Raw genomic sequence first — 27,037 nt, forward strand, 5'->3', positions numbered from 1 at the left:
GTAGAGGGACGGGAATATTGTCTAGCCATTGTCTACTAATGCAACACGAGAACAAACCACTTGTGAAATCCTTTAGATGAAAATGGGCTGTCTGGCGGAGGGCTCAGTGTGTGTAATGTGTAAACATGTGGAGTCATTATCATTACCAACAGGTAATTTGGAGCCTGTGCTCTCTGACAGCTGCTTGGCCTGGAAAACACAGGTAGTAAGCATCCACTTAATACCTTTTTAAAGCTTATGTACGTACTCCATTTGATTGCGCCTATTCTGTTCGCTTGCCCAGAGGGATTTGACAATAAAAAAGAATAATGGGCTGCGCGATTAGGAGAAAACATCAAACGGTATTGCTGCACACAACGCACAAATACTCCCACGCATGCACACACACACACACACACACAAAAGAACACACACCTATTTTTGGGAGACTCCATTTAAAGGACACACGATTGGCCAAGTGGAGGTAATTTGCATGTGAATGAGACTGGCTTTCGTGATGTTGCGAGGCGGAATGATTCATCAATGTGGTGACCTTGCAGAGAGTCACCCACAGCTCACTACCTGACTGCCTCTCTGCCTCACTGCCTCTTTCAGCACAGAGTGCCGCTGGAGGCAGCAGGCAGCCTCACCTGCCGCCTGGGAGAGGGGAGGGAAACAAAAAGCTTTGTTGTGTCAGAGTCGGACGGTACGGGGAAAGATAGGAGAAAAATGAAAGAGAGAAGATGGGATGGAATGAAAGGCCAAACAGCTTGCGAACGCTCTCGGTGTTTTCAAAAGGTTTTGCGAGCGGGGATTGTGAAGTCGGAAGGGCAGGGAAATTCAAGAGCTCCTCTTTCCTTCTGTGTGGAGCTGTGGTCCTAACAAAAACAACAAAGTCATTAGCCTCGAGTTGTATCCGGCCTCTTGGAGTGAAAGAGGTCAGGTACACAGGTCCACAGATCCTCCAACACACCCCCCTCTGTCTATCTGTGTTCCTCCAGCATCCAGGCCCGTAGATAGTGACTTGTGTCTGGGCGTGGCCCCCAGCACCACCCAGCTGTGCCACATCGCCTGTCCTGTGGAGTGTGACGTGTCCTCCTGGAGCGCCTGGGGCCCCTGCACCTTCGAGAACTGCCAGGACCAAGCAGCCAAGAAAGGTAGGCAGACATCAGCGACGAGACATCATTGTCAGTGGAGAGTCTCGCTCATTAAAATGTACGGCGGTATCCGGCGTCGACCTCAATCATATCACTGTTTCTAATCAATGTCTGGCTCTATTGAAGGGCGTATTGACTACAGTCTGTGTTCCCACACAAACTCTTTGTTTTGTCCAATTTGTCCAAATGTGAGTTATGACTGTGAGTGGAGTCTGACAATGGGCTGTCTTTACTGCCTCTCCCTGCCCTGAGACGCCTCATGCTTGCGGCGTATGTAATGATCCTTAAAAGACTGAAAATGAAACAAAAACACACAACATTTGTGTCGTCCAAAATAAACTCTACTTTAGAGTATGGAAATGGGGATCAAATGTGAAGTAAACATCTACTGAAGTCGGAATTTGAGGCTAAAGGCTGCCAACTAGTCATTTGTTGACGTATTAGCTACAGCGGGTGTTTGTAGTGGCTGTGCAGTATATGAGGCAGGTCCCACAGCTGTCATTAACAGACTTAATGACAGAAAAAGATTGAGGCCTCCTCATTATCCCCAAGCCCTATGGTGTGTGTGCCCTGGAAAAGAGGGGAAAGACAAGTGACAAATGGAAAGAGAAAACGAGAGAGTGAGGGACAGACAAACCAACAATCAGGCAGACAGACTGGTGGGCGGGCGGGCGGGTGGCCAATCAGACAGACAGACAGGCAGCTTGATGGACAGACAGAAGGGCAGCAGTGGGGGGGGGGGTGCAGTGACGGAGGGCGGAGGTGGAGGAGGTTTGGCGGTGTCCCTTTCTCCCTCTTTGTTAGGCGGCGTGACAGTCGTTGCTAGTCCATCAGCCAGGCTGACACGCTCGCTGGCTCAGCCCTTAATTATCGCAGGAACAGCGGCCTCCGCAATGACTAATGCATATTGACTCTCCCTTAATGAAGCGCCTCAAATGTGGGGGGATGGCTGGAAATTCTCCTCGATGCATCTTAATGATGGATCCTCTCACTCTGGTTCCGCCATCGTGCGCCGTTTCCTGCTTGATGTCATAAAACTCACACACTCGAGACGCGCGCGCGCACACACACATACACGGAGACTTGAGTGTGTAAACACTGGCTCTCATTATCGAGAGAGATGTGGACTCTCTGGGATCGTCTGGGTCCTAAATCTTCTTTATCCACCTGACATGGAGCATGAACGTCATCGTGCTGCGATGTCCAGCCTTAGCTTAGCGAACGTTTGTCACTGTGTGTTTTGGCTGGCAGAAGGAGTACAGGCTGCGATTGGATCTAGACAGATTTGATGAATCCCAGGAACAAACTGTCTCGCTAATGAGAGATCTTCTGTGCTTATGGCCGTGCACACACACACATAAACACACGCATACACACATATAAACACACGCATACACACCAGCCTACAGGGGTAATTAAATATGACTGGTTTGGTTCTAGTATTTGCTTGTGCGCAGGACAGTGAACCCTCCTGCTCTAAGGCGAGGGGCTTCTTCCAATATTCACACCTTGCTGTCCTTAACTGATATCCAGGCAGTGGCTGATCCCTGGGTTCCCCAGGCCCCCTCCCCCTCCTCCCACACCCTAAACCCTCCAGATGAAACCCAAACCTCGGCCCTCCAGCACATGACAATACGTTCGGCTGACCCGCCTGATTGAATAACAGTGTGAGGGAGAAGAAGAAAGAGAAGGGGATAGAAATAATCAGAGAAGAGATTGAGCGGTCCCCACCTGAGTCCTGCAGGCACCCCGCTGCCCTCCTGCCTTATCTGGCCCAGGCAGCGGTGTGATTAGGGCCCCAGGCTGGGGGGAAGGTGACCTTGGGCTGGGCATGGGTTCTCATGGTTCCCCTCCCACACCCCGAGGTCTCCCTGGGCCCCAGGCTCTGCTCGCATGCCCTTCATCTGAGCCATACCCAATCCCTGCCGTATTAATGGATTGCTGCATACATTAGTCACTTTGGGTAAAACCCGGCGTAATGAGGGAAGAATAATAATAATCATTATGAGGAGCTGTTCCTGTAATTCCTCTCATCTGTGCGGCTTAATGGCCTGTCATGTTAATGCAACATTACGGGTTCTCATCCAAGGCACACTGTGACCGTCGGGGGAAGTTCATGTTTTGAAGTTGCTCAAATGGCTTGAGTGTACTCACAGAACAAGTGTGGCTCCGTGCACACCTCAGAGGGGTGACACCCGACGGGAGCAGGGGCAGAGCGCCCTTCATCACCTCGCTGACTTCCTGTTGCTCTCCGACAGGTTTCAAACTGAGGAAGAGGAGGATCGCCAACGATCCCACGGCCGGCACGGGGAATTGCCCGCACCTGGTGGAGGCCATACCATGTGACGACCCCAGCTGCTACGATTGGCTGCTGGTGAGACTGGAGGAGTGCGTCCCGGACAACGAGAAAGAGTGCGGGCCGGGGACACAGGTCCCACAAGTGCAGTGCATCAACAGTGACGGTAAGCAGAGAGGACAAGTCAGAGACACAAACAGAATCACATCCTTCGGTTCACACCTTTGGGATTGGCAACAGACTTGTTGATTCGATATTAGATGTTCCCCTAGTAAGGTCTCGAGGAGAATAAGGTAAAGACCAACATCTGTGTGCTGTAACGTGATTAGGATCATAATCGAATGAGACCATTACCATACGAGGAGAAACCCCTAGCTTGTTTTGAGGATGTGTACAATATGTTTCTGCTCACAGACGCAGATTGCTGTGTGCCTGTGCTTCTTGGTCTTCCCTTGAACCGGCACTGCTGGGCCTTAGCCCTGGACTGGTGCCCAACATATATAATTGCTGTTTTTGTAGCTGTTTTGTTGTTGTTGTTGTTTTAAGATTACACAGGTCTGTTGAGGCTTGTGCCAGTGTTTGTATTTGCACTGTGTCAACGAGAGTGTGTGTATGCGTGTGTATGCGTGTGCATGTGTGTGTGTGCTTAAGGGCCTGACTAAAGCCAAGCTAGCTCCAGCCTGCTGCTTGGTGTCCCTGGGGCCAGGCACAAGTGACTGGCTGTAATTGTGCTGGCTGAGAGCATGAGGCACCGGGAGAGCTGTGCTGGCACTGCCTGAGGGATCACACACACACACGTGTACATGCACACGCACACACACACACACACACACAGTGTGTACTGGGTACAGCATCTGTTTTTAAATTCTCTCCAAATGAATCTGGGCAATAGAGTCAGAGTTCTGTTAGTTTGACATCAAAGACTTACTCCCCTATTTCCTGTGTTTGAAAGGAATGCCCTGTTGTAATGCATATTTACAAGACACAGCAGGTACAAACTGAAGCACCCTTTCTCTCTCTCTCTCTTACCCTCTCTCTTTTTTTGTTACACTCCCACACACAGACCAAGTGACAACCTCACCATTGTGTGCTGTTAGATTATCTTTTCTTGTAATTTTTTTTTTCTTTCCCTAACCAACTAAAAACAAAGAAAAGCCACAAAAAAACGGATATTCTCTGATGCAGTCTGATACAGGGAAAACATTTGTTATTGTGTTCCTAGAGAAAAATGCATTTTTAATATGATCTGGGAGGTTCATTTTGGTTGAGTACACCAAGGAGACTCGTCCATGCAGATGACTTGAAGTCTAATTTCAATAATTTGATTTACCTGACTACCTGACTTGATTAATTTCAACAGTATAGCTGACTCAATTTCTGAACAACGAAAGCAGTAACGAGTGTGAATCCCAAGCCTAATGGACATACACAAACCAAATTGGACCTGCCTAATTCATTTAAGGGCTATAAGCTTGGGTACTAAAAAGACAAAAGAATTGAGATGGCAATATGAGATGATGTGACATTCTCTTTTCACACTATTGTGTTGTGTTAGAAGGAATTCCACATTGCATTAATGATTCAATTATGGACTATGAGTTATAATTGTATTTTGCCCTCCCCCATCCCCCATACCCCCTCCCACCCCCCATCCCAACCCCCACCCCCCATCCCAACCCACACCCCCATCCCCCCTCCCACCCCCACCTCCACCCTCCCTTCTGTAGCTCTATTCGATTTTTGCATTTGAATCTAGCAATTATAGAGGACATTCCTGTTGCATGGCACACAGGCAGTTAATGAGACCCCAGGGGAATGAGAGTGAGAGGGGAGGCAAGCAGAGGGAGGGAGGGAGGGAGGGAGGGAGGGAGGGAGGGAGGGAGGTGGAGGAGGGAGGGAGGGAGGGATGGATGGAGGGAGGGAGGGTGTTCGCACTCCTCAATCAGTTTCCATATTATGGTCGTAATCAAGGTTCCCATTCAGCACCATCGCTCCCTCTGTGCTGCCTGCATGCCTGTCACCGTGGCGATAATTGCCGTCATCTCTCGGTCAAACAGAGAGATGCTGAGGTGAGCTGGGTACTAGATTTATGCCTCTGCTATTTCCCATCTCTGTGTTCCTTCTTATAAAATAGATCATAAACAACTTTCATTTAGAAGGATTTATCCCCGGCACTCTCTGTACACAGCCCACTCCGTGTACGTGCTTCATGGATACAGTGCCGTACTGTATGTATCCATGCATACAAACACACAACTGGAAGCTGTATCGCTTTGAGAGACAACTCCCATTTTACCGAACATTAAATTCCCAAGGAATGAGTGGAATGAGATATATTGCTGATGTAAAATAATAATAACACCAGCCCTCTCCCAGACACCCTCCTTTACTTGCCACTCTCTCTCTCTCCATCCCTCCATCCTCCTATTCCACAGGGTAGCTGTGTTATATTGACCCATTTAGTTATGCAGTTAACAAGCCCAGGTAGCTGTCGGAGAACAGGAAGAAGAGAGATGAAGAAAACAGATTGAGTTTGAGGTGACCTCTCCATACCCCTTTCCTTCTCTGAAAGGCACTCTACTGAGCTACACAGCAGGCTTGTTTTTCCCCTCACGGCACCCTTTTGAATCAGACTTATTGCTAAATTAGATTACGTGTGCCTGCTCCACTCCGTCGAGTTGGATTCGGTCTGCCTTTCTTCCCCATTATCTCCGAGAGTGTGTGAGAGAAGCAATCTCTCTCGGATGTGGCAGAAGCTGAATGGAGAGGATGTCAGGCGCTGGCTGGTACATTTCCGTCAGCGGAGGTTCAGACACAGGTAGAGAACACCGCTTGACTCGTCTGATGTGTGTGACGCTAAAAGGAAACCGGTTCTTTTGATCGCCCGGGCGCCTCCCAGAATCAGGGCCAGACAGATATATATGTGAGCTTTTTCAGATATCCTTTTTGGGGAGTTTTGCTGAATGGATTTGTGACACTAACCAGACCCAGAGATTGAGGAGTTTATTGTCTGAGAGGAAGGTTTTTTTGGGGGGGGTGTTGACATGTTAACACATAACTGTTTCCTTGTGGGTGCATAATTGACAGTAGCCAGACTCACATTGTTCCCGTAATAGGACATCCTCTGAATCATCAGTGTCACACAAACACTTTCATGATCTTCTCCCAGCATCCATCACTAGGATGGGATCCATTCAGCCACCCCCCCCCTCCCCCCATCCCCCAGGGCCCCCAGGTGGTCCTATCGGTCCCTCTTGTCTGGACCTTATTGATCCCCTGTTGTTTGCTGCTGATGGAAATTGATTTGTTGGTTCCCTGGGGTTCCAGAAGTGTCATCTGACTCACTGCTTCCAGCTCCTCATCCTGGCTCAATGGGATTTTTTTTTACTGATATGGCCCATGGCAGGGTGATGAGATCGGGGTGGAGGGTGGAGGAAGGTGGGGTTGGGGGTTGGGGGCAGTGGGGTAGATCTCAAGATCAATACAATCCGGTTAGTTGCGAGGCTCACTGTGTTTTAAGTGAGCCAAAAAACCTTGAAAGGACCTCAAATGTCTAAATCCCCTGTTTCCTCTATAAGCCGTTTAGGACGATCCATCCTGAGGCCTAGGGTGGTCTCAGATTCAGCCTTTCTCTTTTACAGTAATTGCACAATGCTCTCCAACCTGCTTCCTGGAAAGCTACCTTGTAGGTTTTTGCTCCAGCCTGAATCTTCTATAGCACACCTGATTCAAAAAACGTATCAGGTTAGTTACAACTGGGGGGAGCAAACACCTATGGTTAAGGAAGCTACGTTCTCCAGGAACCAGGTTGGAGAGTCCTGGCCTCAGGGTTATGCCAAAGTAGCAGATGTTAAAAGGCCCGCCGGAACTAGGTTTCCCCCAGCAAACCTCAATTTGTGACGGACAAGCTGAAAAGATCTCGCTCACTAATGTGCTTGGCTCTGTTTTGGCTCTGGGAGGATTCTCTTTCATTCATGTTTTCAAACACCATGGGCTTTGTGACACTTTCCTCAGCTCAGCGCCGTCTCCTCTAATTTCCCTACACGTGTGTTGAGGAGGAGGATAATGTTGTATTAATGCATATCAGAGGCTGCTGAACTTCAGCTGAACCATCTCTTTATGCTGGGGCCGTTTCCACACTTTCACTGTTGTGTGTTAAACACACGGGGATATGGGCATCACGGTATGTCTTCCTTATTTAAAATGATTTAAAAGTATTCAACTCGCTTATTTCTAGCAGTTTACCTGCCAAAGATGTATTCCGATTGAACGCACATGTCTATACAGTGTTCGGATAATGATTGAACTCTGACCCTAACGGTCTCCCATCAGCAACATGGTCGGCTACAGCAGATGCAGCGGGATTTATTTAACGCGTGTAAGTCTCTGTCTCAAGGACGCATTTGCTTTAGATTTTTTTTTTTCTCTTTCACGCTGGCTATCAAAGTCATGAGACGCAGATTACACTAATGCCTAACTGAATCTGAAAGTCAAAGTAGCATAAACCTCAGTATTTATGCATGAGTGATGTCATAAATAGTGTTTTTGAAGGAGCTGTTATCACCTTGGTGTGTTCCCCAGAGTCTGACAGTTCTGACTGGAGTAGGTTTATTTATGTGTTTGTCTGAGAAGCCAGGCTACAGTTGCGTAGAGTAGCATGAGGTAAACACACTGTCGCTAACAACGTACCTTTTCTTTTCGGTCATTGACACTGCATGCATAAATGCTTAGTGGAACACGAGGTTGTCGACGCATGTGAGGCTGACGCATCGAGGCTCACTTCCTCACAATCTCTCACACACTTTATCTCTCTCCCTCTCTCTCTCTCTCCTCTCTCTCTCTCTCTCTCTCTCTCTCTCTCTCTCTCTCTCTCTCTCTCTCTCTCTCTCTCTCTCTCTCTCTCTCTCTCTCTCCTCTCTCTCTCTCTCTCTCTCTCTCTCTCTCTCTCTCTCTCTCTCTCTCTCTCTCTCTCTCTCTCTCTCTCTCTGTGTCTCTCTCTCTCTGTGTCTCTCTCTCTCTCTGTCTCTTTCTCTCTCTCACACACACACTTTCTGTCTCTTTCTCTCCCCCTCACGCTGTCCGTCTGTCTGTGTTTGTAGGGGAGTACGTGGACAGACAGCTGTGTCGCGATGCCATCCTGCCCATGCCCGTGGTGTGTGAGGTGCCTTGCCCCAAGGACTGTGTGCTGAGCCCCTGGACATCCTGGACCCAGTGCTCCCACACCTGCTCAGGCAAGAACACGGAGGGCAAGCAGACCAGGGCTCGCTCCATCCTGGCCTACAACGCAGGCCAAGGTGAGTCCAAAGCACACACGCACACTAGAACACACACACACACACAAGTACACACACCCACAAATCTCAGGAGACACTTCTAGATTGTACAAGCAGGCTGCTGAGGCAAGTGCCCCCCCCCCCCCCCCCCCCCTGCCTTTGTCCTGAGCGGTGTACTCCCAGTCGAATGTCAACGCTTAATGAATTCTTTATGCTTCTCTGCAGCCACTGCCCAGGTTGTGGCTTGGGTAACAGTGATGCATGGTAAGGAGACGTGTCGTTTTAGACTAGAGGGTAGCCAGCTTGATAGACCTCAAGTGGTTCTAGATTACTTTCAGCCATGTTTAAAGTGACATTGACTGTAGATGCCCAGTCCTTGGTATTTATGTCTGTCATAAATGCTCTAATTTCGGTCAAAGGGTTGGTAACTTTGCATTTTTCCGTCCTCTCAAGGTCTGTCACAGGTGCCAAAGGTCCCTGCTCTCTTCGGTATAAGCATCTCCCGTGCTCTTAAACAAACGTAGAACGTCCTAGACGTTTCTGCTGATGTAGAAAATGTTCCCTTCACATATTCAGTAGTAGATGCATCTATAAGTAGATAGCATGTAGATATATGGCTACCAGGATGGCAGTCTATCCCTTCCCACTTCTGCTGGCTCAGCAATAACTCCTTGCTCGTGAAGCAGAAAAGAAGCCCTTGACTGTGTGTAGTGCAGTCCAAGTAACGAGGGTTCCTTAGTGCTTGAGTGCTGCAAACCCCCTGGCGAGCAGAGCTGTGGATGGGAGAGTGTGAGAGGGCAACAATGCCATGTTAGAGAGTGAGAGATGCTCCGGGTTTAAAGTGCCCCCCCCCCAGAGGCCCCCAGACCCCCCCCCCCCCCCCAACTGACAGTCAGCCACTTCACAGCCCACTTACACCAAAAGCCCAAGCACCATAGACTCGAGACAGACAGAGTGATAACAGGCATGTATGGATTGTTATGGGATGTTTTACAGCCCCTGCTGTTGTAGTATGGGTTCTCCCGCCGGCAGGTTCTCTAGACGCGATCGCATGGCTTTTTACAAGGCTTCCAGCCTTTACGCAGGGATACAATCAAGTGTTATTGATGGAGCACTGACTTAGATATGCCGGAACACCATAGAATATGAGTGCTCGCTGAATTTCCTTTCCAATGATTCAGCAGACACTATCTACTATAGATATCCAGCAGGCTGGTGTGTGTGCGTGTGTGTGTTTTTACAGTCATGCCGGTGTCTCTGTGTGTGTTCTCCTCCAAACCCCGCCCTCCTGGCCATCTGCACCCGGCGGGCTGGCCCGAGACAGCACCTGTCAGTACCCAGCATGCACTTCTGCATCCCGCTCAGAGCGGGCTCAGTCAGTCCGCCAGCGCAAAGCAACAGAGCCGCTCATACTTTGTCTCCTAAGTCAGGCTAAGCACGTAGCGACGCCCAAGCTGAGTAATTACACCGGGCCTCGAACACCCCTTTGGTAGTGACACAGGATTAACACACGGACAAGACACCGCTCAGAGAGAGAGAGATCCTCTCTGTCAGGAGAGATACCGGGGCCTGCACCTCTGGCGGGGAACTAGGAACACTTCCTGGGAAGAAATAAGAAACACCGTATTAGCAGAGCTCAGATTTGAGACACCCTCCACTTGCTCCAGATTCAATGTTCATACACACCTCACTGGATAAATTGGTGACACTTGCACCTTCAAGTGTCGATAAAACTGTCTCATTTATACACAGAGAGTACAGTGGCATCAATAATGTCATCACAAATGAGCTCTCCAACGAGCTCGCCAGCTGATTAATGAACATTGGGATGAAATCCAATAATATCTTTTATGAATTGCCCAGTGAAGGGCATCGGCCTGCCTGCCTGCCGGTGATCAATTGTTTCTTCTATCTCTGCGGCCCTCGACGGTAGAAAGAGCAGCGGCCCTCCAAGTGTGGCCTTATCTGCTTTGCTTCCACTCCAGCATCGATCGGTCGTTCTCGCTCAGTGCCTATCGCCCAGGTAACGGCTGACCTTCCCCTGGAGGCGGCCTGTTTCCCTGGTGACGCTGGCAGCTAATGACAAGCCTGTGTGGTGGTGGTGGTGGTGGTGCTGGAGGGGGCAGAGGGTTCACATCCTGTCCCCTTCACGTTCTTGTCCCCCCGCCCCCCCCTAACTCATATCTGTCTGCGCCCCCCAAGGGGGACTACCTAGTTATCTTTGTCACTTTGCTTTGGTTTGTATTTTTTTAACCCAGTGAGAGAAATCAAAGGAAAGACAGAGATAAAGAAAAACCTCCCTCTCTGTCTCTCTCTCTCTCTCTCTCTCTCTCTCTCTCTCTCTCTCTCTCTCTCTCTCTCTCTCTCTCTCTGTCTCTCTCTCTCTCTCTCTCTCTCTCTCTATCTATCTCTCTCTATTCATCCAATTGTGTGCGTTCCTTCATGTACGCGTGCGTGCGTGTGTCCGTTCGTATACACCCGCGTATACGCATTTGTGTGTGTGTGTGTTCGTTCATGTGCGTGTGTGCTCCTTCATTTACGGGCGTGTGTGTGTGTAGTGGAAATTTGGAATACAGTTATAATGTGTGTGTTTTATATATGAGGAATGTGTTTTAATGGAAGTCTAAAGTTGGTTAAGAAGAATCAACTCCATTTGGTAGAGATGCCATTTGCAGTTTATGACACCTGGGGAGGATGAGACAGCTGGTCTGGAGACAATGTGGATTCAATTGTATTGTTATTGTGATCTGAGGGAGCAGTTTAAGATGGATGAACTGATCAAGCTGCTCTGACCCTTCCTGTTGCATGGGTGGGGTTAATTAAATACTTGTTTGAAGTTGCCCACACAAAGGACAGTTGACCATTTGACTGGTGAACTCCTGTGGCTTTACTATCTACTGTTTTGGGGAGAGATGCCACATCAAAGAACTGTGGGACACTTGGTATGGAGTCAAACTGTCACTGAGCAGTGCTGACCAATCACAGAGTTTGATACATAGATGGATTGACCATCAGAAGAACCATTTGATCTAAAGTTTATATAAGGCAGGGTTTTAGGGTTGTTCTTCATCACTCTGGCGAACGACCTGTGGCTAGCACCTCCTTCGTAATGACTGATCACAAAGTACTTAGTTAAATCTTAATTTGTACAAGCAAAATACATTTATTGAAACCGCCATCTCTTGACTATTCAAATCTACACAGTGCCACTAGAATTCTGCCATTACAGTGTGTGTGTGTGTGTGTGCGTGTGTGCGCGTGTGCCAGGTGGAGTCCAGTGCCCGAACATCAGCGCCCTGCTGGAGGCCCGGAGTTGTAACGAGCACCCGTGCACGGTGTACCACTGGCAGACAGGGCCCTGGGGCCAGTGCATCGAGGACACCTCCATCCCCGCCCCCAACTCCTCTCTGGGGCGGGCCCGGGGCGACGACGCCACCTGCTCCGTGGGCATGCAGACGCGCAAGGTCATCTGTGTCCGTGTCAACGTGGGGCAGGTGCCGCCCAAAAAGTAAGCGCGGGTCCCTCTCTCCCATTGGGCGCCGCAGATGAGGCGTTAGCTCCGGTCCTAATGTCCTGAAACGACGCCATTACGAACGAACGGCTGAGGCGCAATGTGCTGCCGAGCGGTTATGCTGATGTGCTGCTTGTGATAGCCGGCGCAGATGCTTCCTGTTACGACTGCCCCGCGGCTCCCGCCTTCCTCTTCCTCCAACAGAGGACTTCGTAAAAGCCCTTATTTAGCATTAATTATAAAAAAACACGCCAAGCCTTTTTTCTAACCACCGTCCGCCCATGGGCCAGTGCCGTTGCCAGCGCCCGTCGCTCCGTTGTCGCTGGCGTCTGGCTGAGGTGTGAGTTGATGAGCACTCGGGGCTCGTTGTTTTAAGCATCTGGGTCTTTTTTTCCCACCCCGAGGCGTCCGCTGGGGAGAGGAGTTATCTATTTATTTCATTCAGCTTGATAGTTGCATTATTCTGGCAGGCACGCGAAAGGAGCGCTCAGGCAGCCTCGCTCAGTCCCATGCTGAGTATGGAGATGAGCCTGGGGTGGGTTCCTGCTGTACCCCCCCCCCCCTCTCCCAACCAGGATTCTCTACCCAGAGTTCCACAGTGCTGCCACATGCTGAGAAGCACGAGTCTATCTACGAAAGAGGAGCACATTAGGATGCACCAGGAATCTGAATTTGTTGTCATGGCTGCGAGCCCGTCACACCAGCCTCTTAAGCAGTAGGAGCCAATCATCAATAAACGAATGGCTACTGGTCTAGAAATAAACTGTGGAAAGAAAAACGCTAAAACCGATAAACGCCGTAGGTATGTGAAATGTATTTTATGGATGAGTATCATCGTGGGTTTTAATCACGCGCACACACACACACACACACACAAACTCCCGCTGGCGAGGAATATCACTGAACACAGCCTGTGAGGGAGCTTCCAGCATGGTTTCTTTGGCAGAGATCCAGGTTGTTGGGTTTTTTTCAGATGCTGAAGCGCGTTTTTGTCGCCCTGGTCCTTTGTATGTATGAGGCTGTATGAAGCATCTAGATGATGTGATTTCAGGTGCCCAGAGAGTCTCCGTCCAGACACCGTGCGCCCCTGTCTCCTGCCCTGCAAGAGAGACTGCATAGTCACCCCCTACAGCGAGTGGAGCCCCTGTCCAGCTGCATGCCAAGCAGGTATGCTGTTATTTCCCTGCATGTCTAATCACTTAGAGCTACGGTGCATAACGATGCACTGCCAGGTGTACTGCTGAATGTCTAATAAACAAGAGACAAAGGTTTGGTTACTTGTAACTTTGTAAAATAATCTCTGTAAGGATTTCTAGTTAAGGAATTGTTGTAGAAAAACACAGAAAAACACAGTTGCCTGGCGACCTTCTCTATAAAAAGCTTTAAAAGTTCTAACAAGCACTGTTCTGGGCAATTTTGAAGTAGTTTGCCAGTCACAGTAATCGTGTTGAGAGCTGAGCACGCTTGTTAACGTAGGAATCTCTGTGATATATTTTCCCTGGAGTCGTTTGGTACTGTCTGAAATATTGATACGACTTATATCCTTTCAGAAACAACTACTCTATTCAAACAGCTTGAACTTTTTTTTCAGTTGTTTCAAAAGTTGTTTTAATTGGGCAGCCATCTTGTTAAACTTGCCATCCGGTTGCTTCCGTCCTTGCTTTATGGATGACAATCTCTCAATCATTTAAAAGCCCACACAGCTGTCAGTGAGTCTCCCACACTACCCACAAGGACTCTGGATTCTACTATACAATTGGGAGTCAGGTGGCTGAGCGGTTAGGGAATCGGGCTAGTAATCAGAAGGTTGCCGGTTCGATTCCCAGCTGTGCCAATGACGTTGTGTCCTTGGGCAAGGCACTTCACCCTACTTGCCTCGGGGGAATGTCCCTGTACTTACTGTAAGTCGCTCTGGATAAGAGCGTCTGCTAAATGACTAAATGTAAATGTACAATACAGTTATAGCGATATGGGCTTCATGGAAAATGAACAACCCTACTAAATAACCCTACACCCACACCCACAGATGTGGGTGGCCACAGAAGAGCTCAGATACAGATTAAGATTGATATTCCGAGCTGCATTTCTGTAGTATCCCTGAGAGCTGGCCAAGTCACTGGCAGCAATAGCGAGCGAGGCGGTGGAGCAACTCGGAAACCAACTGTGCTTCGTTATGTTTCAGTGTTCGTCATGGGCACGTTTAATGAAACACTGCTCACACAAATGAAAGACACCAGCACACAAAAGACTTTTATTTTTCAAGGACCTTTTCAAGAAACTGTGATATGCAAGGGATCACGTAAGGAGGCATTCCATCTCAAATCAATTTCCTGGTAGACTAGGAGGCTGTAGACGACACCTTCATGTCATTGGCTCTCTGTGTTCTGCTCCGTGAAGTACTGACCGTGTGTGATGGTCCTGCTCCTGTAAGGTGGCAACACCAAAAGGAAACAAACGAGGAAGCGTCTGATCATCCAGCTACCAGCCAACGGGGGCCAAGACTGTCCGGAGGTCCTGACCCAGGAGAGGGACTGCGATGCTCCCTCCCTCTGTCAGGGCTTCAGGTAACACTCCATTCTAGAACATTCCAACATTCAGGTAACACTTTATTCCAGAACATTCCAACATTCCATCACCTCTGTATGCCCTGTGAACTCAACAGTACAATACTCAACAGTACTTAATGTAGCAAAAGAACAGTTTGGAAGGTGTTTAGAAAACAAGGATGTTTGGCGAGGTGCAGCAATTTCCTTTTCAATGCATTTCAGGTGGAAGACCCACAAGTGGCGGCGGTGTCAGCTGGTCCCGTGGTCGGTTCGCCAGGACAGTCCTGGGGCTCAGGAGACCTGCGGGCCAGGCCTCCAGGCCCGAGGTAAGGAACTGCACCAATCCCCTCACCCCTGGAAACAAATCTTGAAAAAACTACTTAGGCCAAGCCAAGATTGTTTTCCGGTGGGAGTGTGTGTGTGCTTGAGGATCAAATCAGTGTACCCACCAACTCGGCCGACTGGCTGGCAGAGTCCAAGAGGGAGCGCTGGTATCAAAGTATCACCCGAGGCTGCATGCAACATTTATCTTTCCCCGAAATGTTCCAGTCGGATGTTGAGGTCAAACCAACTCTAAGAAACCCATTCGAATCTTTCCCTCCAGCCTGAGCTGAAGAGGACTTACATTTAGGTTCACCCCGTGGGCGGAGAGAACTCTGTGTTCAATACGTTGCCCCGCACACATCCAACACTTCAAATAGGAGACTTCCATTTACAAGATAAAGGCTGAGAAAGGTGGACTGAGAGTGTTGTTTCCAACGCCTGAACAAGACCTCTATTAGGGCCTCGCAGACAGTAGCCATTATCTGATTCCCTGCACCTTGCTCCTCCATCTTGGCTCATGTCATTAGAAGCCATTACCTGTAATAGTATCCCTGTAGACATCGACAAAGGGCCTGAAGCAATTCAATACACATATCTTACTTCTCACTCAGTGCCAATCTGTCTGGCTCTGCTGATGGTCGAGGTCAATAGGCTACGTGTGTGTGTGTGTGTGTGTGTGTGTGCGTGTGCGTGCATTCGCGCTGCATTGCGTAGCGCGGAAGGAACGTGTGGATATGCAAATATATTGATGTTCCTTTGCACCAATCCTGAATCAACCACATACTCATTTTACGAGTACCTCCTAAAGTTCTGTTTGTGAAAAAGACGACAGCCAGCCCATCTAAAAGACATCACCAGACAGTGTGCTAATCAGTTGAGCCATCTATATCGATCCAGATCGCTGTCAGTTTAAGAGCGTCTAGAGCATGAGATTATTGTCAAAGTGTCGCAAAGCTTCTTGTTCACCTTTGCCTGTTCCCCTACCTCGTTTCCCAGCGGTCTCGTGTCGGAAGCAGGACGGCGGCCAGGCGGATGTTGGCTCCTGCCTCAAGTTCGCCAGCTCCATGCCCCCGCTAACTCAACCCTGTCAGCTCCCTTGTCAGGACGACTGCCAGATGACCAGCTGGTCCAAGTTCTCTTCCTGCACGGCGGACTGTGTGGGAGTCAGGACCAGGAAGAGGGTGCTTGTGGGTGAGTGGAGAGCTCACTTGAATTTTGACCTCTGGGCCATGGCAGCCTGTGAGATTAGTATGAGACTGTTAACTGATTGACAGGTTTAAAGGTGGCCTTCTTGTTATGTTGCCTGAGGTGTTGGTGCCATCTGAGATTCCAACAGGGCCATGTGGGATAGGCATGTGTGGCTATGTTTCTTGTTGCGTAAAAAAAAAAAGGAGGATGGAAGATTTACTAGCTTTGCTTTTATTCGAGGATGTCTCAATAAAAAGCATCAAAAATCAACTTCTCTTTCTATCTTTCTTCTTCTCTTTCTCCCCCCTCTCTCTCTCAGGAAAGAGTAAGAAGCGTGACCAGTGTAAGAACAACCAGGTTTACCCTCTGAGCGAGACCCAGTACTGCCCCTGCAACAAGTACAACGCCCAGCCGGTGGGCAACTGGTCGGACTGCATACTCCCAGAAGGAGGTCGTGTGGAGGGCCAGCTGGGCATGAAGGTGCAGGGGGACATCAAGGAGTGTGGCCAGGGCTACCGCTACCAGGCCATGGTGTGTTACGACCAGGAAAACCGGCTGGTGGAGACGTCGCGCTGCAACAGCCATGGTGAGTCCCCACTGGCTCTCCCACACCACCTGCTCCCTGTCTAAACACCTCCCTAAAACACTACGGTGCCCAGAATGCACCTCTGTCGACGGGCTAACAAGAGCTGATGCAATTACAGAGGCTTTTGTTTGTTTTTGTGTGGGGCTCTTGCTCGTTTGTTAGAGTCTCGTCCAATTACTTCGCAGCGCCGTTTTGTTGATTTAAGAGGGTGTTGTGCTTCAAGTCAAGTGTATAATTATTCCTCCAAATTACACATCTGTTTTATTGATTCTGTTTCATCCTGGCCTCATTTGACGTCAGACAAGAACATACTCATCTCACTGCGTCCTTTTATCAGTTCCTGATTGTAAAACCAATCAAGGGGAATCAATGAGGACACGGCAAGCCTGGCTCCGGTGCCCGCAGCCTAGATCTGTCAGAGTCCTCCTCGACCAGCCACATTAGCATTCCGGAGCAGATCCGGTCGGAAGCAGGAGAGGGAATTAGGCGCTGTCGTATTCTCTGTGTTTGGCCGTGGAAGATGCAAGCTCACATCAAAGTGCTTAGCGCATGCCTGGGACTCGGATGGCTCGGGCCCGAGCCCGTCCTCTTTATGACTCATAGGCAGACTCACAGCGTGATCCTGAGTAATAGAGGTTCAGCTTTGTGTGGAACCAGATGCTACCAGCAGTTGCCACTTTTCTTGTGGCTCTGTCAGCAGCTGTTCCGGGACTCTAGTGGAGTATTGTGAATTATGTACACTACACAACACACTGAGGGGTGGTTGTCGTCTGTTGACATGTGGCCCGTGGCGATGGGGTAGGAGGGCAGGGTGGTGGGTCTGGTGGGGGTGATGTTGTTTACAGTGCTGTGGGTGAGTCAGAAATGTTGGTGAAACATCACGATTGCCTTCCTCACAGCTAAATTGGGTTTGTTTATGTCGACAGGGTGGCCAGACATACTGGAATTGCTACTTTCTTCTATCTAAAATCTTCAATGCTTCAGCATTCTTACCCACACTGCACTACCCATGGCAGATGGGGAATGTACAGCAATTCACTTGGATCATATTAGATGGAAGATGTTGAGTTTCTGGAGTTCTTCCAGCTGAGGCCTAGAACTGTGTGTGCTTGCAGGTTACATAGAAGAGGCCTGCATCATCCCCTGCCCGTCCGACTGCAAGCTCAGTGAATGGTCCAACTGGTCGCGCTGTAGCAAGTCGTGTGGCAGTGGGGTCAAAGTGCGCTCCAAGTGGTTGAGAGAAAAGCCCTACAACGGTGGACGACCATGCCCCAAGCTGGACCATGTTAACCAGGTAAGTGAGGAGGGGGAGAGGGGGGTCTCTGGTTCTCACCAAGCACACAGCGGGAGATCCCTGGCCCACTTGAAGGTTTCTTCACAAGAAGGATTCCTATGTGTTTCATACGCGCGGAAACTACTCATAACACTGATTCCTTTTGATGAAGTCCGTGGCTTCACAGTGGTGGACATGTTTTAATTTCTTATTCAGCATCTAATTAAAGAAAGCCCAGTCCTGGTGACATGGAAGATTAAAGGGAGAGCAAATAATGTGATGAAACTTCCAGAACTTGTACGCTGCTACCTCACGATTTCTTTTAACTCTTCTCCTCCTTCTCCCTCCTCCTTGTTCTCTCTTCTTCTACTGGACGTTTGATCCCCTCGCCTCCTCAGGCACAGGTGAGTGACACAGTGGTCCTTGTTCTTCTATGTCGAAATGAATTATTACCGACATCACTTTGTCCATGTCGATAAAATATGCACAACTTACATGATCTCCCTGGCAACATGGAAAGACTGCCCCACACGTGCACTGTACATTGCAGCACACATAGTCATACTACAGTAGTTCTCACACGTTTACATTACCAAATAAGAAGACAAAATATCAAATATGATATCCTGTGGGGGTGGTGGGCTGTTGGCTGATGGTTTTTGGCATCCCTCCAGGTTTACGAGGTGGTGCCGTGCCTCAGTGACTGCGGCCAGTACGTGTGGGTGGCCGAGCCCTGGAGCGTGTGGAAGGTCAGCAATGTTGACCTGAAGGAGAACTGTGGAGAAGGAGTCCAGACCCGCAAAGTCAGGTATGACGGGTCCAACAACAAGTCACACTCCCTCACGCATTCAGTGACCCATATTGAACTTTATTTCAGTTAAATGTAGATGTACTGTGCCTGGTAGAAACACAACCAAAGTAGTTCCTTAGGAATAACATCCCTGAGAGCCTCCCTGTGCGCTTTGAAATCTGTTCATGCTTTTTTTAAACACTTTTGCACAGAACTTTGGTCATATTGGTTTCTTTGAAATGTGCTATAGAAATAAATGTAACTAGACTTGCCTTGACTTCCAGGTGCATGCAGAACACTATTGACGGGCCGTCGGACCAGGTGGATGACTACCTGTGCGACCCGGAGGAGATGCCCCTGGGGGCCAGGGACAGCCGTCTACCCTGCCCCGAGGACTGTGTGCTGTCTGATTGGGGCGACTGGAGCCCGTGTCCGCTGGTACGGACATTCATCCGCAGTACCACCTAGCCGTTCTGCCCTGTCACTCTCTAACTAGATGTTAATGCAAGGTGCCCTGCATTCACAGCCTGTTTTTCAGAGAAGTCGATCTCCCTCTGAGTGGCCTTGTGGAGAAGGGTTTCACACTTTTCACACATGCTAACAGGCCTTCTGTGTGTCCACTCCACTATACCAGTGCTTTCCCCAGTCGGCGAAATAGGTTTCACTGGACACTCTCACTAACAGCTCTCATGCTGGGCTCGCTCCAATTTAAACCATGCCATTCAGGCTTGTGCGGAAGCTGGCCTGGAAAGCTGCTGTAATTTATACTGAGAATTTCAGAAGGTGTGTGTGTGTGTGTGTGTGTAAAAGAGAGTGTGTGCGGAGGTGTGTTGGGCGTGATGACTTTCAGCAGGGGGGATGAGCTCACACAGCTCTAAATAGCACACTGTGGCAGAGGTGTGTGTGTGTGCGTGAGTGTGTGTGTGTGAGTGTGTGTGTGTGTGTGTGCAAGCAGACATTATGCTTGAATGTGAGCGGTGGAAGGGTGATGTACTTTCGCTCCCCCGGCACTTCCCAGGCACTCTGCCAGGGATCTGTTGGGAAAGTTAATTACCATGGATATGGAATATGTCCCTATGGAGCAGGCAGACAGGAAAGCTTTCCAAATAGACCTGGTCTGACACCAAGAATAGGCCTCTGCCTGAGCAAACTACCACAGATTCAGATGAGAAATGAGGCAGGAGTGGAAATGAAGGCACTGGATGTAGGAAATATTCATGGGGAAAAAACATGGTTGAATTGCCGAATCTACGTATGAGATTGAGCGACTTCATGTCTCCATGTGGCTCATGCATCACGTGCATGAAAAGCTCAGCACGTGTTACTGTTATGGCTGAACGCTCCTTTTCTGTGCTACTCAGCCATGCAACAGCAGCAGAGAGAGGCTGGCCTCCCCCATCCGTCTTCCTGGGGAGGGAAAGCAGTGTCCCCCCACCACGGAGACGGCCCCCTGCAAACTCAACAGCAACTGCTTCTACTACTCCTATAATATCACCGGTGAGACAAATCATGAAGACTGTAATGATGCCGAATACGTTAGCGTAGCATAGTTTTTATTTATTTATGGGATGACATTTATAGGATGTGTCTGACATCAGGGGTTGGCGAAGATATTTCTGGAGTCAGAAGGGTTTTGAGAGTGTGACGTGTGTGTGTGTGTGTCTGTGCATGTGTGGGAGGGGCGGGGGGAGGCGGATGGGCGGGTTGTGATAGTGTGTAAATGAATTAAAAGAATGCATTAAGGTACCATTCTCTTGCTAACGTGCTAACGTGCTAACGTGCTAGCGTGCTAACGTGCTAGCGTGCTAGCGTGCTAACGAGCGCCACCTTGTCTCGCCTCCAGACTGGAGCACATGCCAGCTGAGTGAGAGGGCTGTGTGCGGCAGCGGCATCAAGACACGCATGCTGGACTGCGTGCGCAGCGATGGCAAGTCTGTGGACCTCACGTTGTGCGAGAAGGTACGTGAGCGGCCTCCTCCGGCCTCCCTCACTCACTAGCCCTCCATCTGGGCCGGGCTACTTCTCAAAGACACAAAAAAAGCAGCTGCCGGCCACAGTTGTTGAATCTGCTTCCTTTTCAGCTCGGCCTTGAGAGGAAGTGGCAAATGAATGTTTCTTGTGTGGTGGAGTGCCCTGTCAACTGCCAGCTGTCTGATTGGTCCCCCTGGTCCGAGTGCACCCACACATGTGGACTGGCTGGTAGGTTTTGTCACGTCCTCTATGGGAGACCTCTTTGTGACCCTGAAGTCAAGCTAAATGTCGCTTTTTTTAAATTCCTGCACCAATCTAAACGGCAATGTACAGTACAACCATGATGTGATTTACGTGTTGACCCATACATTAAGCAGATATAACCTGCCCCGTTTTAGTCTATAAATACTTGTGTGGCAGGGTGTATCGATGGGCGTTCCAGTGCATCTAAGATGTATTCCGCCAAACCGTGAGAAAGGGAGAGAGGCTGACAGATAGGGAAGGGGATGTGGGGGAGGGTGAGGGGGAGAGAGAGGGAGCGAGTGAGAGAGAGTCCTTCCCAGGGTAATGGATGAAACTGGAAACGTTCTTTATGATATGAGGAATGATTGTGTGATAGCCTTAAACCAACTGAGAGGGGGATAATGATGTCCAGCCATGTAATTCCATAGGATCAGTCCATTGATTGGTGGTCCATTATGGCTGTGTGCTCAGGGCCTGCGGGAGCAGTCCATTGCAGGAGTCCTTGAGATCCCATACTACCCAAAAATATAGCAGCCACAGCAAACACACACACACATATACAGTATATGTACAGGCCCAGGGATGTGGGGCCTAATCGGTCCCTGGGAGAGGGGATCTTCCACAGCATGGTGAAGCTGCAAGTGAACCACAGGGGCAAATGAAGAGGTTCTCACACAAAAAGATAAATAAAAAAAACTTGCTTGCGATGACAGAAATTGCTGGAATGACATGCCTCCCCAGAGGAACAAGTCACTGTTCCTGAGCCAGGAATAAAATTCCTTTTCTTTTTTTTCCTTGCCAAGGTAATTATAACACCTGGAGGTAGAAATGGCCAGGAAACCGAGGGGCTAGAATCCCGGGCATATCCACCCTGTATGCACAGATAATCATGGCAGCGTGTGTTCTTCGGCCAAACACTGATAGTGACAGCTGGCACTGACAGACCCTGCCCATCAGCCATACCAGTCACCCTCTGCATGTGCCCTGAACCCACCACTGTGGCCACCTGCAGTGAGCAGGATAGAGAGACAAAGAGAGAGAGAGAGAGAGAGAGAGAGAGAGAGAGAGAGAGAGAGAGAGAGAGAGAGAGAGAGAGAGAGAGAGAGAGAGAGAGAGAGAGAGAGGAGGAAGAGGATACAGAGTGGAGAGATGGAGACAGAGATGCATAGTATACATACAGAGAGACAGAAAAAGTGTGTGTGTGAGAGAGAGAGAGAGAGAGAGAGAGAGAGAGAGAGAGAGAGAGAGAGAGAGAGAGAGAGAGAGAGAGAGAGAGAGAGAGAGAGAGAGAGCACACAACCACAAGAAGTCGTTACCATGGGCACACGCAATAACATTTAAGCGAGGGAGCAAAGCGCACATGAAAAGAATGGCTAGGAGTCGGCGCCAGCTGATTAAAGAAAACCCGGGGCTTGATTCTGCTGGCGGTTTCAGAGACACAGAAGCCTTTGAAAGTGCTCTCGGCGGGGCGCGCATCACACCGGCCTCGACACAAGATGAACTGGCAGCTGGTGTGACTCGCTGCAGGCGACCCCACCCTGGGACTCCTTCTCTGATTGTGTTCTGCATTAAGATGCCCCCCCCCACCCATGGTCCCATGCCCTTTCCCCTATGTGGGACCAGCCTGGGAAAACAACAACATTGCGGATAATATCAATTACGTGCACTCCATGTGGTGAGGAACGGAAGTTAATTTGATGTACTGCTGCATCCCCAAAGTGATAGAATCAACTGTAGCTAGACGAGGAGAGGGTCGAGTCAAGGGGCCCAATTGTGCATGGAGGACAGAGTGACCTTTGGCAGTAAACATAGATGAATGGTCCAGGGCCGGGCTGGTGAAGGAATGGAAATGACCTTTACTGCTGGGACCTCTCTGTTGTACCAAGAGAGAGGATCTCACACTACAGTTGGCAGAGGAGTCCTTGGAACTTCAGAATAAAAGAGGGGAAGGTTTGCTCTATATTGTTTGCTCGTGGAAAGAAGTGGATGAATCCCATCTTCTCTGTAGTGCGTCCATTTAGTACTTTTGTAGGTATTGGAACAAACTTTGGACATAGCCACAGTACCTAACCAATGTTTTTTAAAAGGCTTGCAGTTTCTCTGAGGCTGAACTGAATATGTAACAGCCCCCTTCTCCACCATGAAAAGGTTTCATTTTACTTGGTAAATTGCTCTTGTTTTCGAAATGTGCTATAGAGACCTACTTTCTCCCCAGTTGTGGGTTGTGAAGCGATTTTGCTCAAAATATTTCTTCCCACAGTGATTTTGTTAGATGACGGCTAAAGCTTTTCTCAAGAGAGTCTGTCTAATCGTGAGAATTTTACACCATCACTCCTGGGGCCTCTCTTTTACACACAGGAATAATCTGGGTAAAAGATGCTGCGTCTGTGTCAACTGCCTTACTTCCACCCTCCCTAACTTACCAGCAGCCATACATATTAAACAGTCCTTAATTCAACCTTAAAACAACACTGGAATTATAAATATTCAGAATGGCTCCGGGCATAAGAATTAGGAGCTCAAATTGCGTCATAGATCAAGTAATTAGGAAGCCAACGCGACAACCAAAGCTATTAAAAGAAGACAGATACAGAGAGAAAGAAAACAAAGGAAGAACTATTCACCGAGAGAGATGGTGATGGAGAGAGAAAGGGTGGAAGGGAGGTAGAGACTCAAGTGGTGCACAGAAAGATCTTTCTAAGGTCTTGCACATCAGCCTGATCCTTGATAAACTCATTACCTGGAGAAGCGCAGTAACGTGATAGCGGTCTCACAGTATAGCACCTCTAAGAGCCTCCAATCTCTCCGTTTTTAATGCCAGTGTGAATCATCACTTGTACAGTAGCAGGTGCCAGGGGTACTGGCATTATGTTACTGCAGGTCATTACAGGTTCAGAAGCACCAGAGTCTATGAGAGACCAAAATGTGCACCGCTTGGCATGGGCCACACCCACCCCAGAACCGACTAATCTTTTGGCATTCCTCTGTTCTAAGCAATGGTGGATAATGCTTTGTTTGTTTTTGTTGAATATACATTTGCATTAAGACCATCTCAACTCCCTCCCCCCATCCTCTCCCCCCCCACCCACCCTCTCCCCCACCCCTCCCTCTCCTCCCACCCCTCCCTCCCTCTCCCCCCACCCCTCCCTCTCTCCCTCTTGCTCCTTTCTTTACTACATATTCGGATTAAAAACCCATCCCTGGCCCATCTCTACCCCCCCCCCTCACCCCTTTCCACCACAACTTCCCCCTCCCACCCCCGTCCTCTCTCTCTCTCTCCAGGGAAGTTGTGGCGGAAGCGAACAGTGCTCCAGGCCCCCCAGGGAGATGGGCGTCCCTGCCCGCCCCAGATGGAGCAGTGGAAGCCCTGCCCTGTCAGGCCCTGCTACCGGTGGCACTACAGTTCCTGGTCCCAGTGCACGTCTGAGGTAGGACTTTCCTGCTTCAGCTCGGGATAGCACAGCACAGTGAGCTACTGCAGGCATGCATCCTGTCTCTGTCTCCTCCCTCTTTCTCTCTCTCTGGGTGTCCAGTATTTCACCCAGCACATTGCTATTTCATCACCTTTCACATTTTTATTTCATGACTTCCTTTATCTGTCTGCAGGTCTTTTTCGATCACTCGAAAGAAAAAATAATATTTAATTCCATCCCAGACTATAAAAACGTCAGGTCTTCTGTGCAATCCTTTCTCCCTCCTCTCCTCTGCTCTTGTCTCCTCCTCCCCCCCCCCCCACTTTTCCTCTCCTGTCAAATGTCTGCCACTCTCTGCCCATCAGGGGGTTTAATTAAAGGCAAGAGGTCTCAGACAGGGACTCTCTCTCTCTTTCTCTCTTTCTTTCTCTCTCTCTTTCTCTCTCCCTCCCTCTCTCTCCTCTTTATCTCTGTCTTCCCCTCTCTACCCAGTCTCTCGTTCTTTTCTACCACTCCCCGCCCTCTCCCCCCACCCCTTTTCCCTCGTTTGTTGCCTAGAGCAGCTTATTTTTGACACGGTGCAGAATTTGTTGACACTCTCCTCTGTTCAGGGCCGTTTCTTTTTTTCCCAGCAGCAGCCTATGGTGTCTCTGAGCCCTCGCAGCCAGCTGTTTTACACATGGCCGTCTGCCCCCCCCCGGGTGTGACGGTCCACAGAGAGTGGCCCATGGCAGCAGCGTTTGACCTCTTCCACCCTTTCTCTCCGATCTCTTCCAGGGGGCGAGGTGCGGGGAAGGCCTGCGGTTCAGGAACGTGTCGTGCTTCGTGTCGGACGGCGAGGGCCGCGGGGAGGGCAGCCTGGTGGACGACGAGCTGTGCGGAGACCTGGAGCCCTCGGTGGATGGGGACAAACAGATCACCCTGGAGGAGGCCTGTACCGTACCCTGTCCAGGTAACCTTTACCTCTGACTGGTACCCTCTCTGGTTAAACTAAACCCCCCTTACAGATACCATTACTGGGTAAACTATACACCCCTCTAATACTTTTAAGCTGAGTACCCCCTTCTAGTTGTTGCATACCATGTACTGTAGCCAGAACTCACACACCTGCTTTTTGAGGAAAGGCTCTCTGAGAGGGCTCTAGCTCCAGTCACAAGCTGTGTTAGAGGCTACATCAACAACCTCAGAACTTGTCTCCCTGACCGGCGTGAAAGATACAGTTCTTTCTTCTTTTTTTCTCTGGAACCCGGCAAAAAGTTTATGCTCATAAAGGTGTCGACAGAGGATTCTAGAGAATCTTAGAATATGCAAAAAGCAGGCTACTTTATGTAAGGGGAGCTGTGTCTATCTGGAGGGTAGGAAATGACTGCCGAGAAAATTATAGTTTTTTTCCTTGGAAATATTTCCTCCTGCACTATTTTTGTTGAATGACACATCCAACGTCTCAATTTGACATGTTCTGTCAAGTGGAAGTAGAGAGTTGACACTCATTCATGCTGCACCAAGTACTGCAGTGAGATGTGTGTTTGTGTTTATTTTTGCCTTGTGTGTTGTGTGGCAGTGTCCATCAAAGTCAAGTTTGAGCATATCCATCGACGTGAGTCTAGTAATTCCCTGATGCCACATAATTGATGTGAGATCACGTCCCCTGTCACACACTGAATGAGAGAGAGTGAGATTTGTGGTCTAATCATGAGGCAGATATAGCCTGTTTGTTGGGACAGCTTCATGATTAATTAACATTTTGAAGTGTGCTCACATCAGACCTGTCTCTTCAATGTTTCTCTGACCTTGTTCTGAGGAAACCTGTCTTTTCCGGAAAGCACCAAGCTTCCAACCCCGAAAGATAATGAAAAATGGATCTGAGTAAATGTTTGAGAGGATGTTCAATTTCCATGTCTAGCCTTTGACCTTCGACAAGGCTTAGGATTTTCCAACCCCAAATCCAATCACCGTCAATCCATGTTATTGGAAGATGGCATCTATAGTAAATTAAGAAATTGCATTATTCCCTACTTTGTTGTATTACTTTGAAGTCAACGGTGTGTGTTTGTGTCTGTCTGTCTTTGTGTGTTTGTAGGAGAGTGCTATCTGACCGACTGGACCGAGTGGAGCCCATGCCAGCTGAGCTGTGTGGGTGGAGATGACCTGGGCTTTGGGTCGGTGCAGGTGCGCTCCAGGGCCGTGCTGGCCCAGGAGCCCGAGAACCTGATGCAGTGTCCAGAACCGGAGTGGGAGGCCCGACCCTGCACAGGTCAGTCACCAGCACAGTCCAATCAACCCAGCCTCATACTGCAAGTTGCTGCCATCTCTATTCTTACCAAGGGCAGAATGCACTGTAGCTTTAAGGAGCTGTTACCTGGCGAACACTGTGCAGGATCTCCCTTTCATGACGGCTTATAGGCTATAAGTTATAGGTTCTATAGTGCTGATGTACTCTTCTGTGCCCCCCCCCCCCCATCCCATTCCCCATCTTCCCTACCTCCC

General features: G+C 49.3%; 1 protein-coding gene across 1 annotated transcript in view; it reads left to right on the top strand.

The window, feature by feature from the left end:
- Positions 1-27,037, top strand: part of thsd7aa (thrombospondin, type I, domain containing 7Aa) — a 74,820-nt gene that overhangs the window by 47,610 nt on the left and 173 nt on the right. The window contains exons 6-24 of the mRNA XM_062446059.1: positions 981-1,136; positions 3,395-3,598; positions 8,532-8,726; positions 11,973-12,213; positions 13,268-13,383; positions 14,648-14,780; positions 14,985-15,088; positions 16,083-16,277; positions 16,594-16,860; positions 17,976-18,154; positions 18,532-18,537; positions 18,808-18,941; positions 19,208-19,361; positions 20,285-20,420; positions 20,767-20,882; positions 21,005-21,122; positions 24,420-24,565; positions 25,328-25,502; positions 26,631-26,804. Coding sequence (XP_062302043.1) covers positions 981-1,136; positions 3,395-3,598; positions 8,532-8,726; positions 11,973-12,213; positions 13,268-13,383; positions 14,648-14,780; positions 14,985-15,088; positions 16,083-16,277; positions 16,594-16,860; positions 17,976-18,154; positions 18,532-18,537; positions 18,808-18,941; positions 19,208-19,361; positions 20,285-20,420; positions 20,767-20,882; positions 21,005-21,122; positions 24,420-24,565; positions 25,328-25,502; positions 26,631-26,804 — 2,949 coding nt within the window. The remainder of the gene's footprint in view (positions 1-980; positions 1,137-3,394; positions 3,599-8,531; positions 8,727-11,972; positions 12,214-13,267; positions 13,384-14,647; positions 14,781-14,984; positions 15,089-16,082; positions 16,278-16,593; positions 16,861-17,975; positions 18,155-18,531; positions 18,538-18,807; positions 18,942-19,207; positions 19,362-20,284; positions 20,421-20,766; positions 20,883-21,004; positions 21,123-24,419; positions 24,566-25,327; positions 25,503-26,630; positions 26,805-27,037) is intronic.

Source organism: Osmerus eperlanus, chromosome 20 (genome assembly GCF_963692335.1).
Source record: "Osmerus eperlanus chromosome 20, fOsmEpe2.1, whole genome shotgun sequence".
Classification (NCBI taxonomy): Eukaryota; Metazoa; Chordata; class Actinopteri; order Osmeriformes; family Osmeridae; genus Osmerus; species Osmerus eperlanus.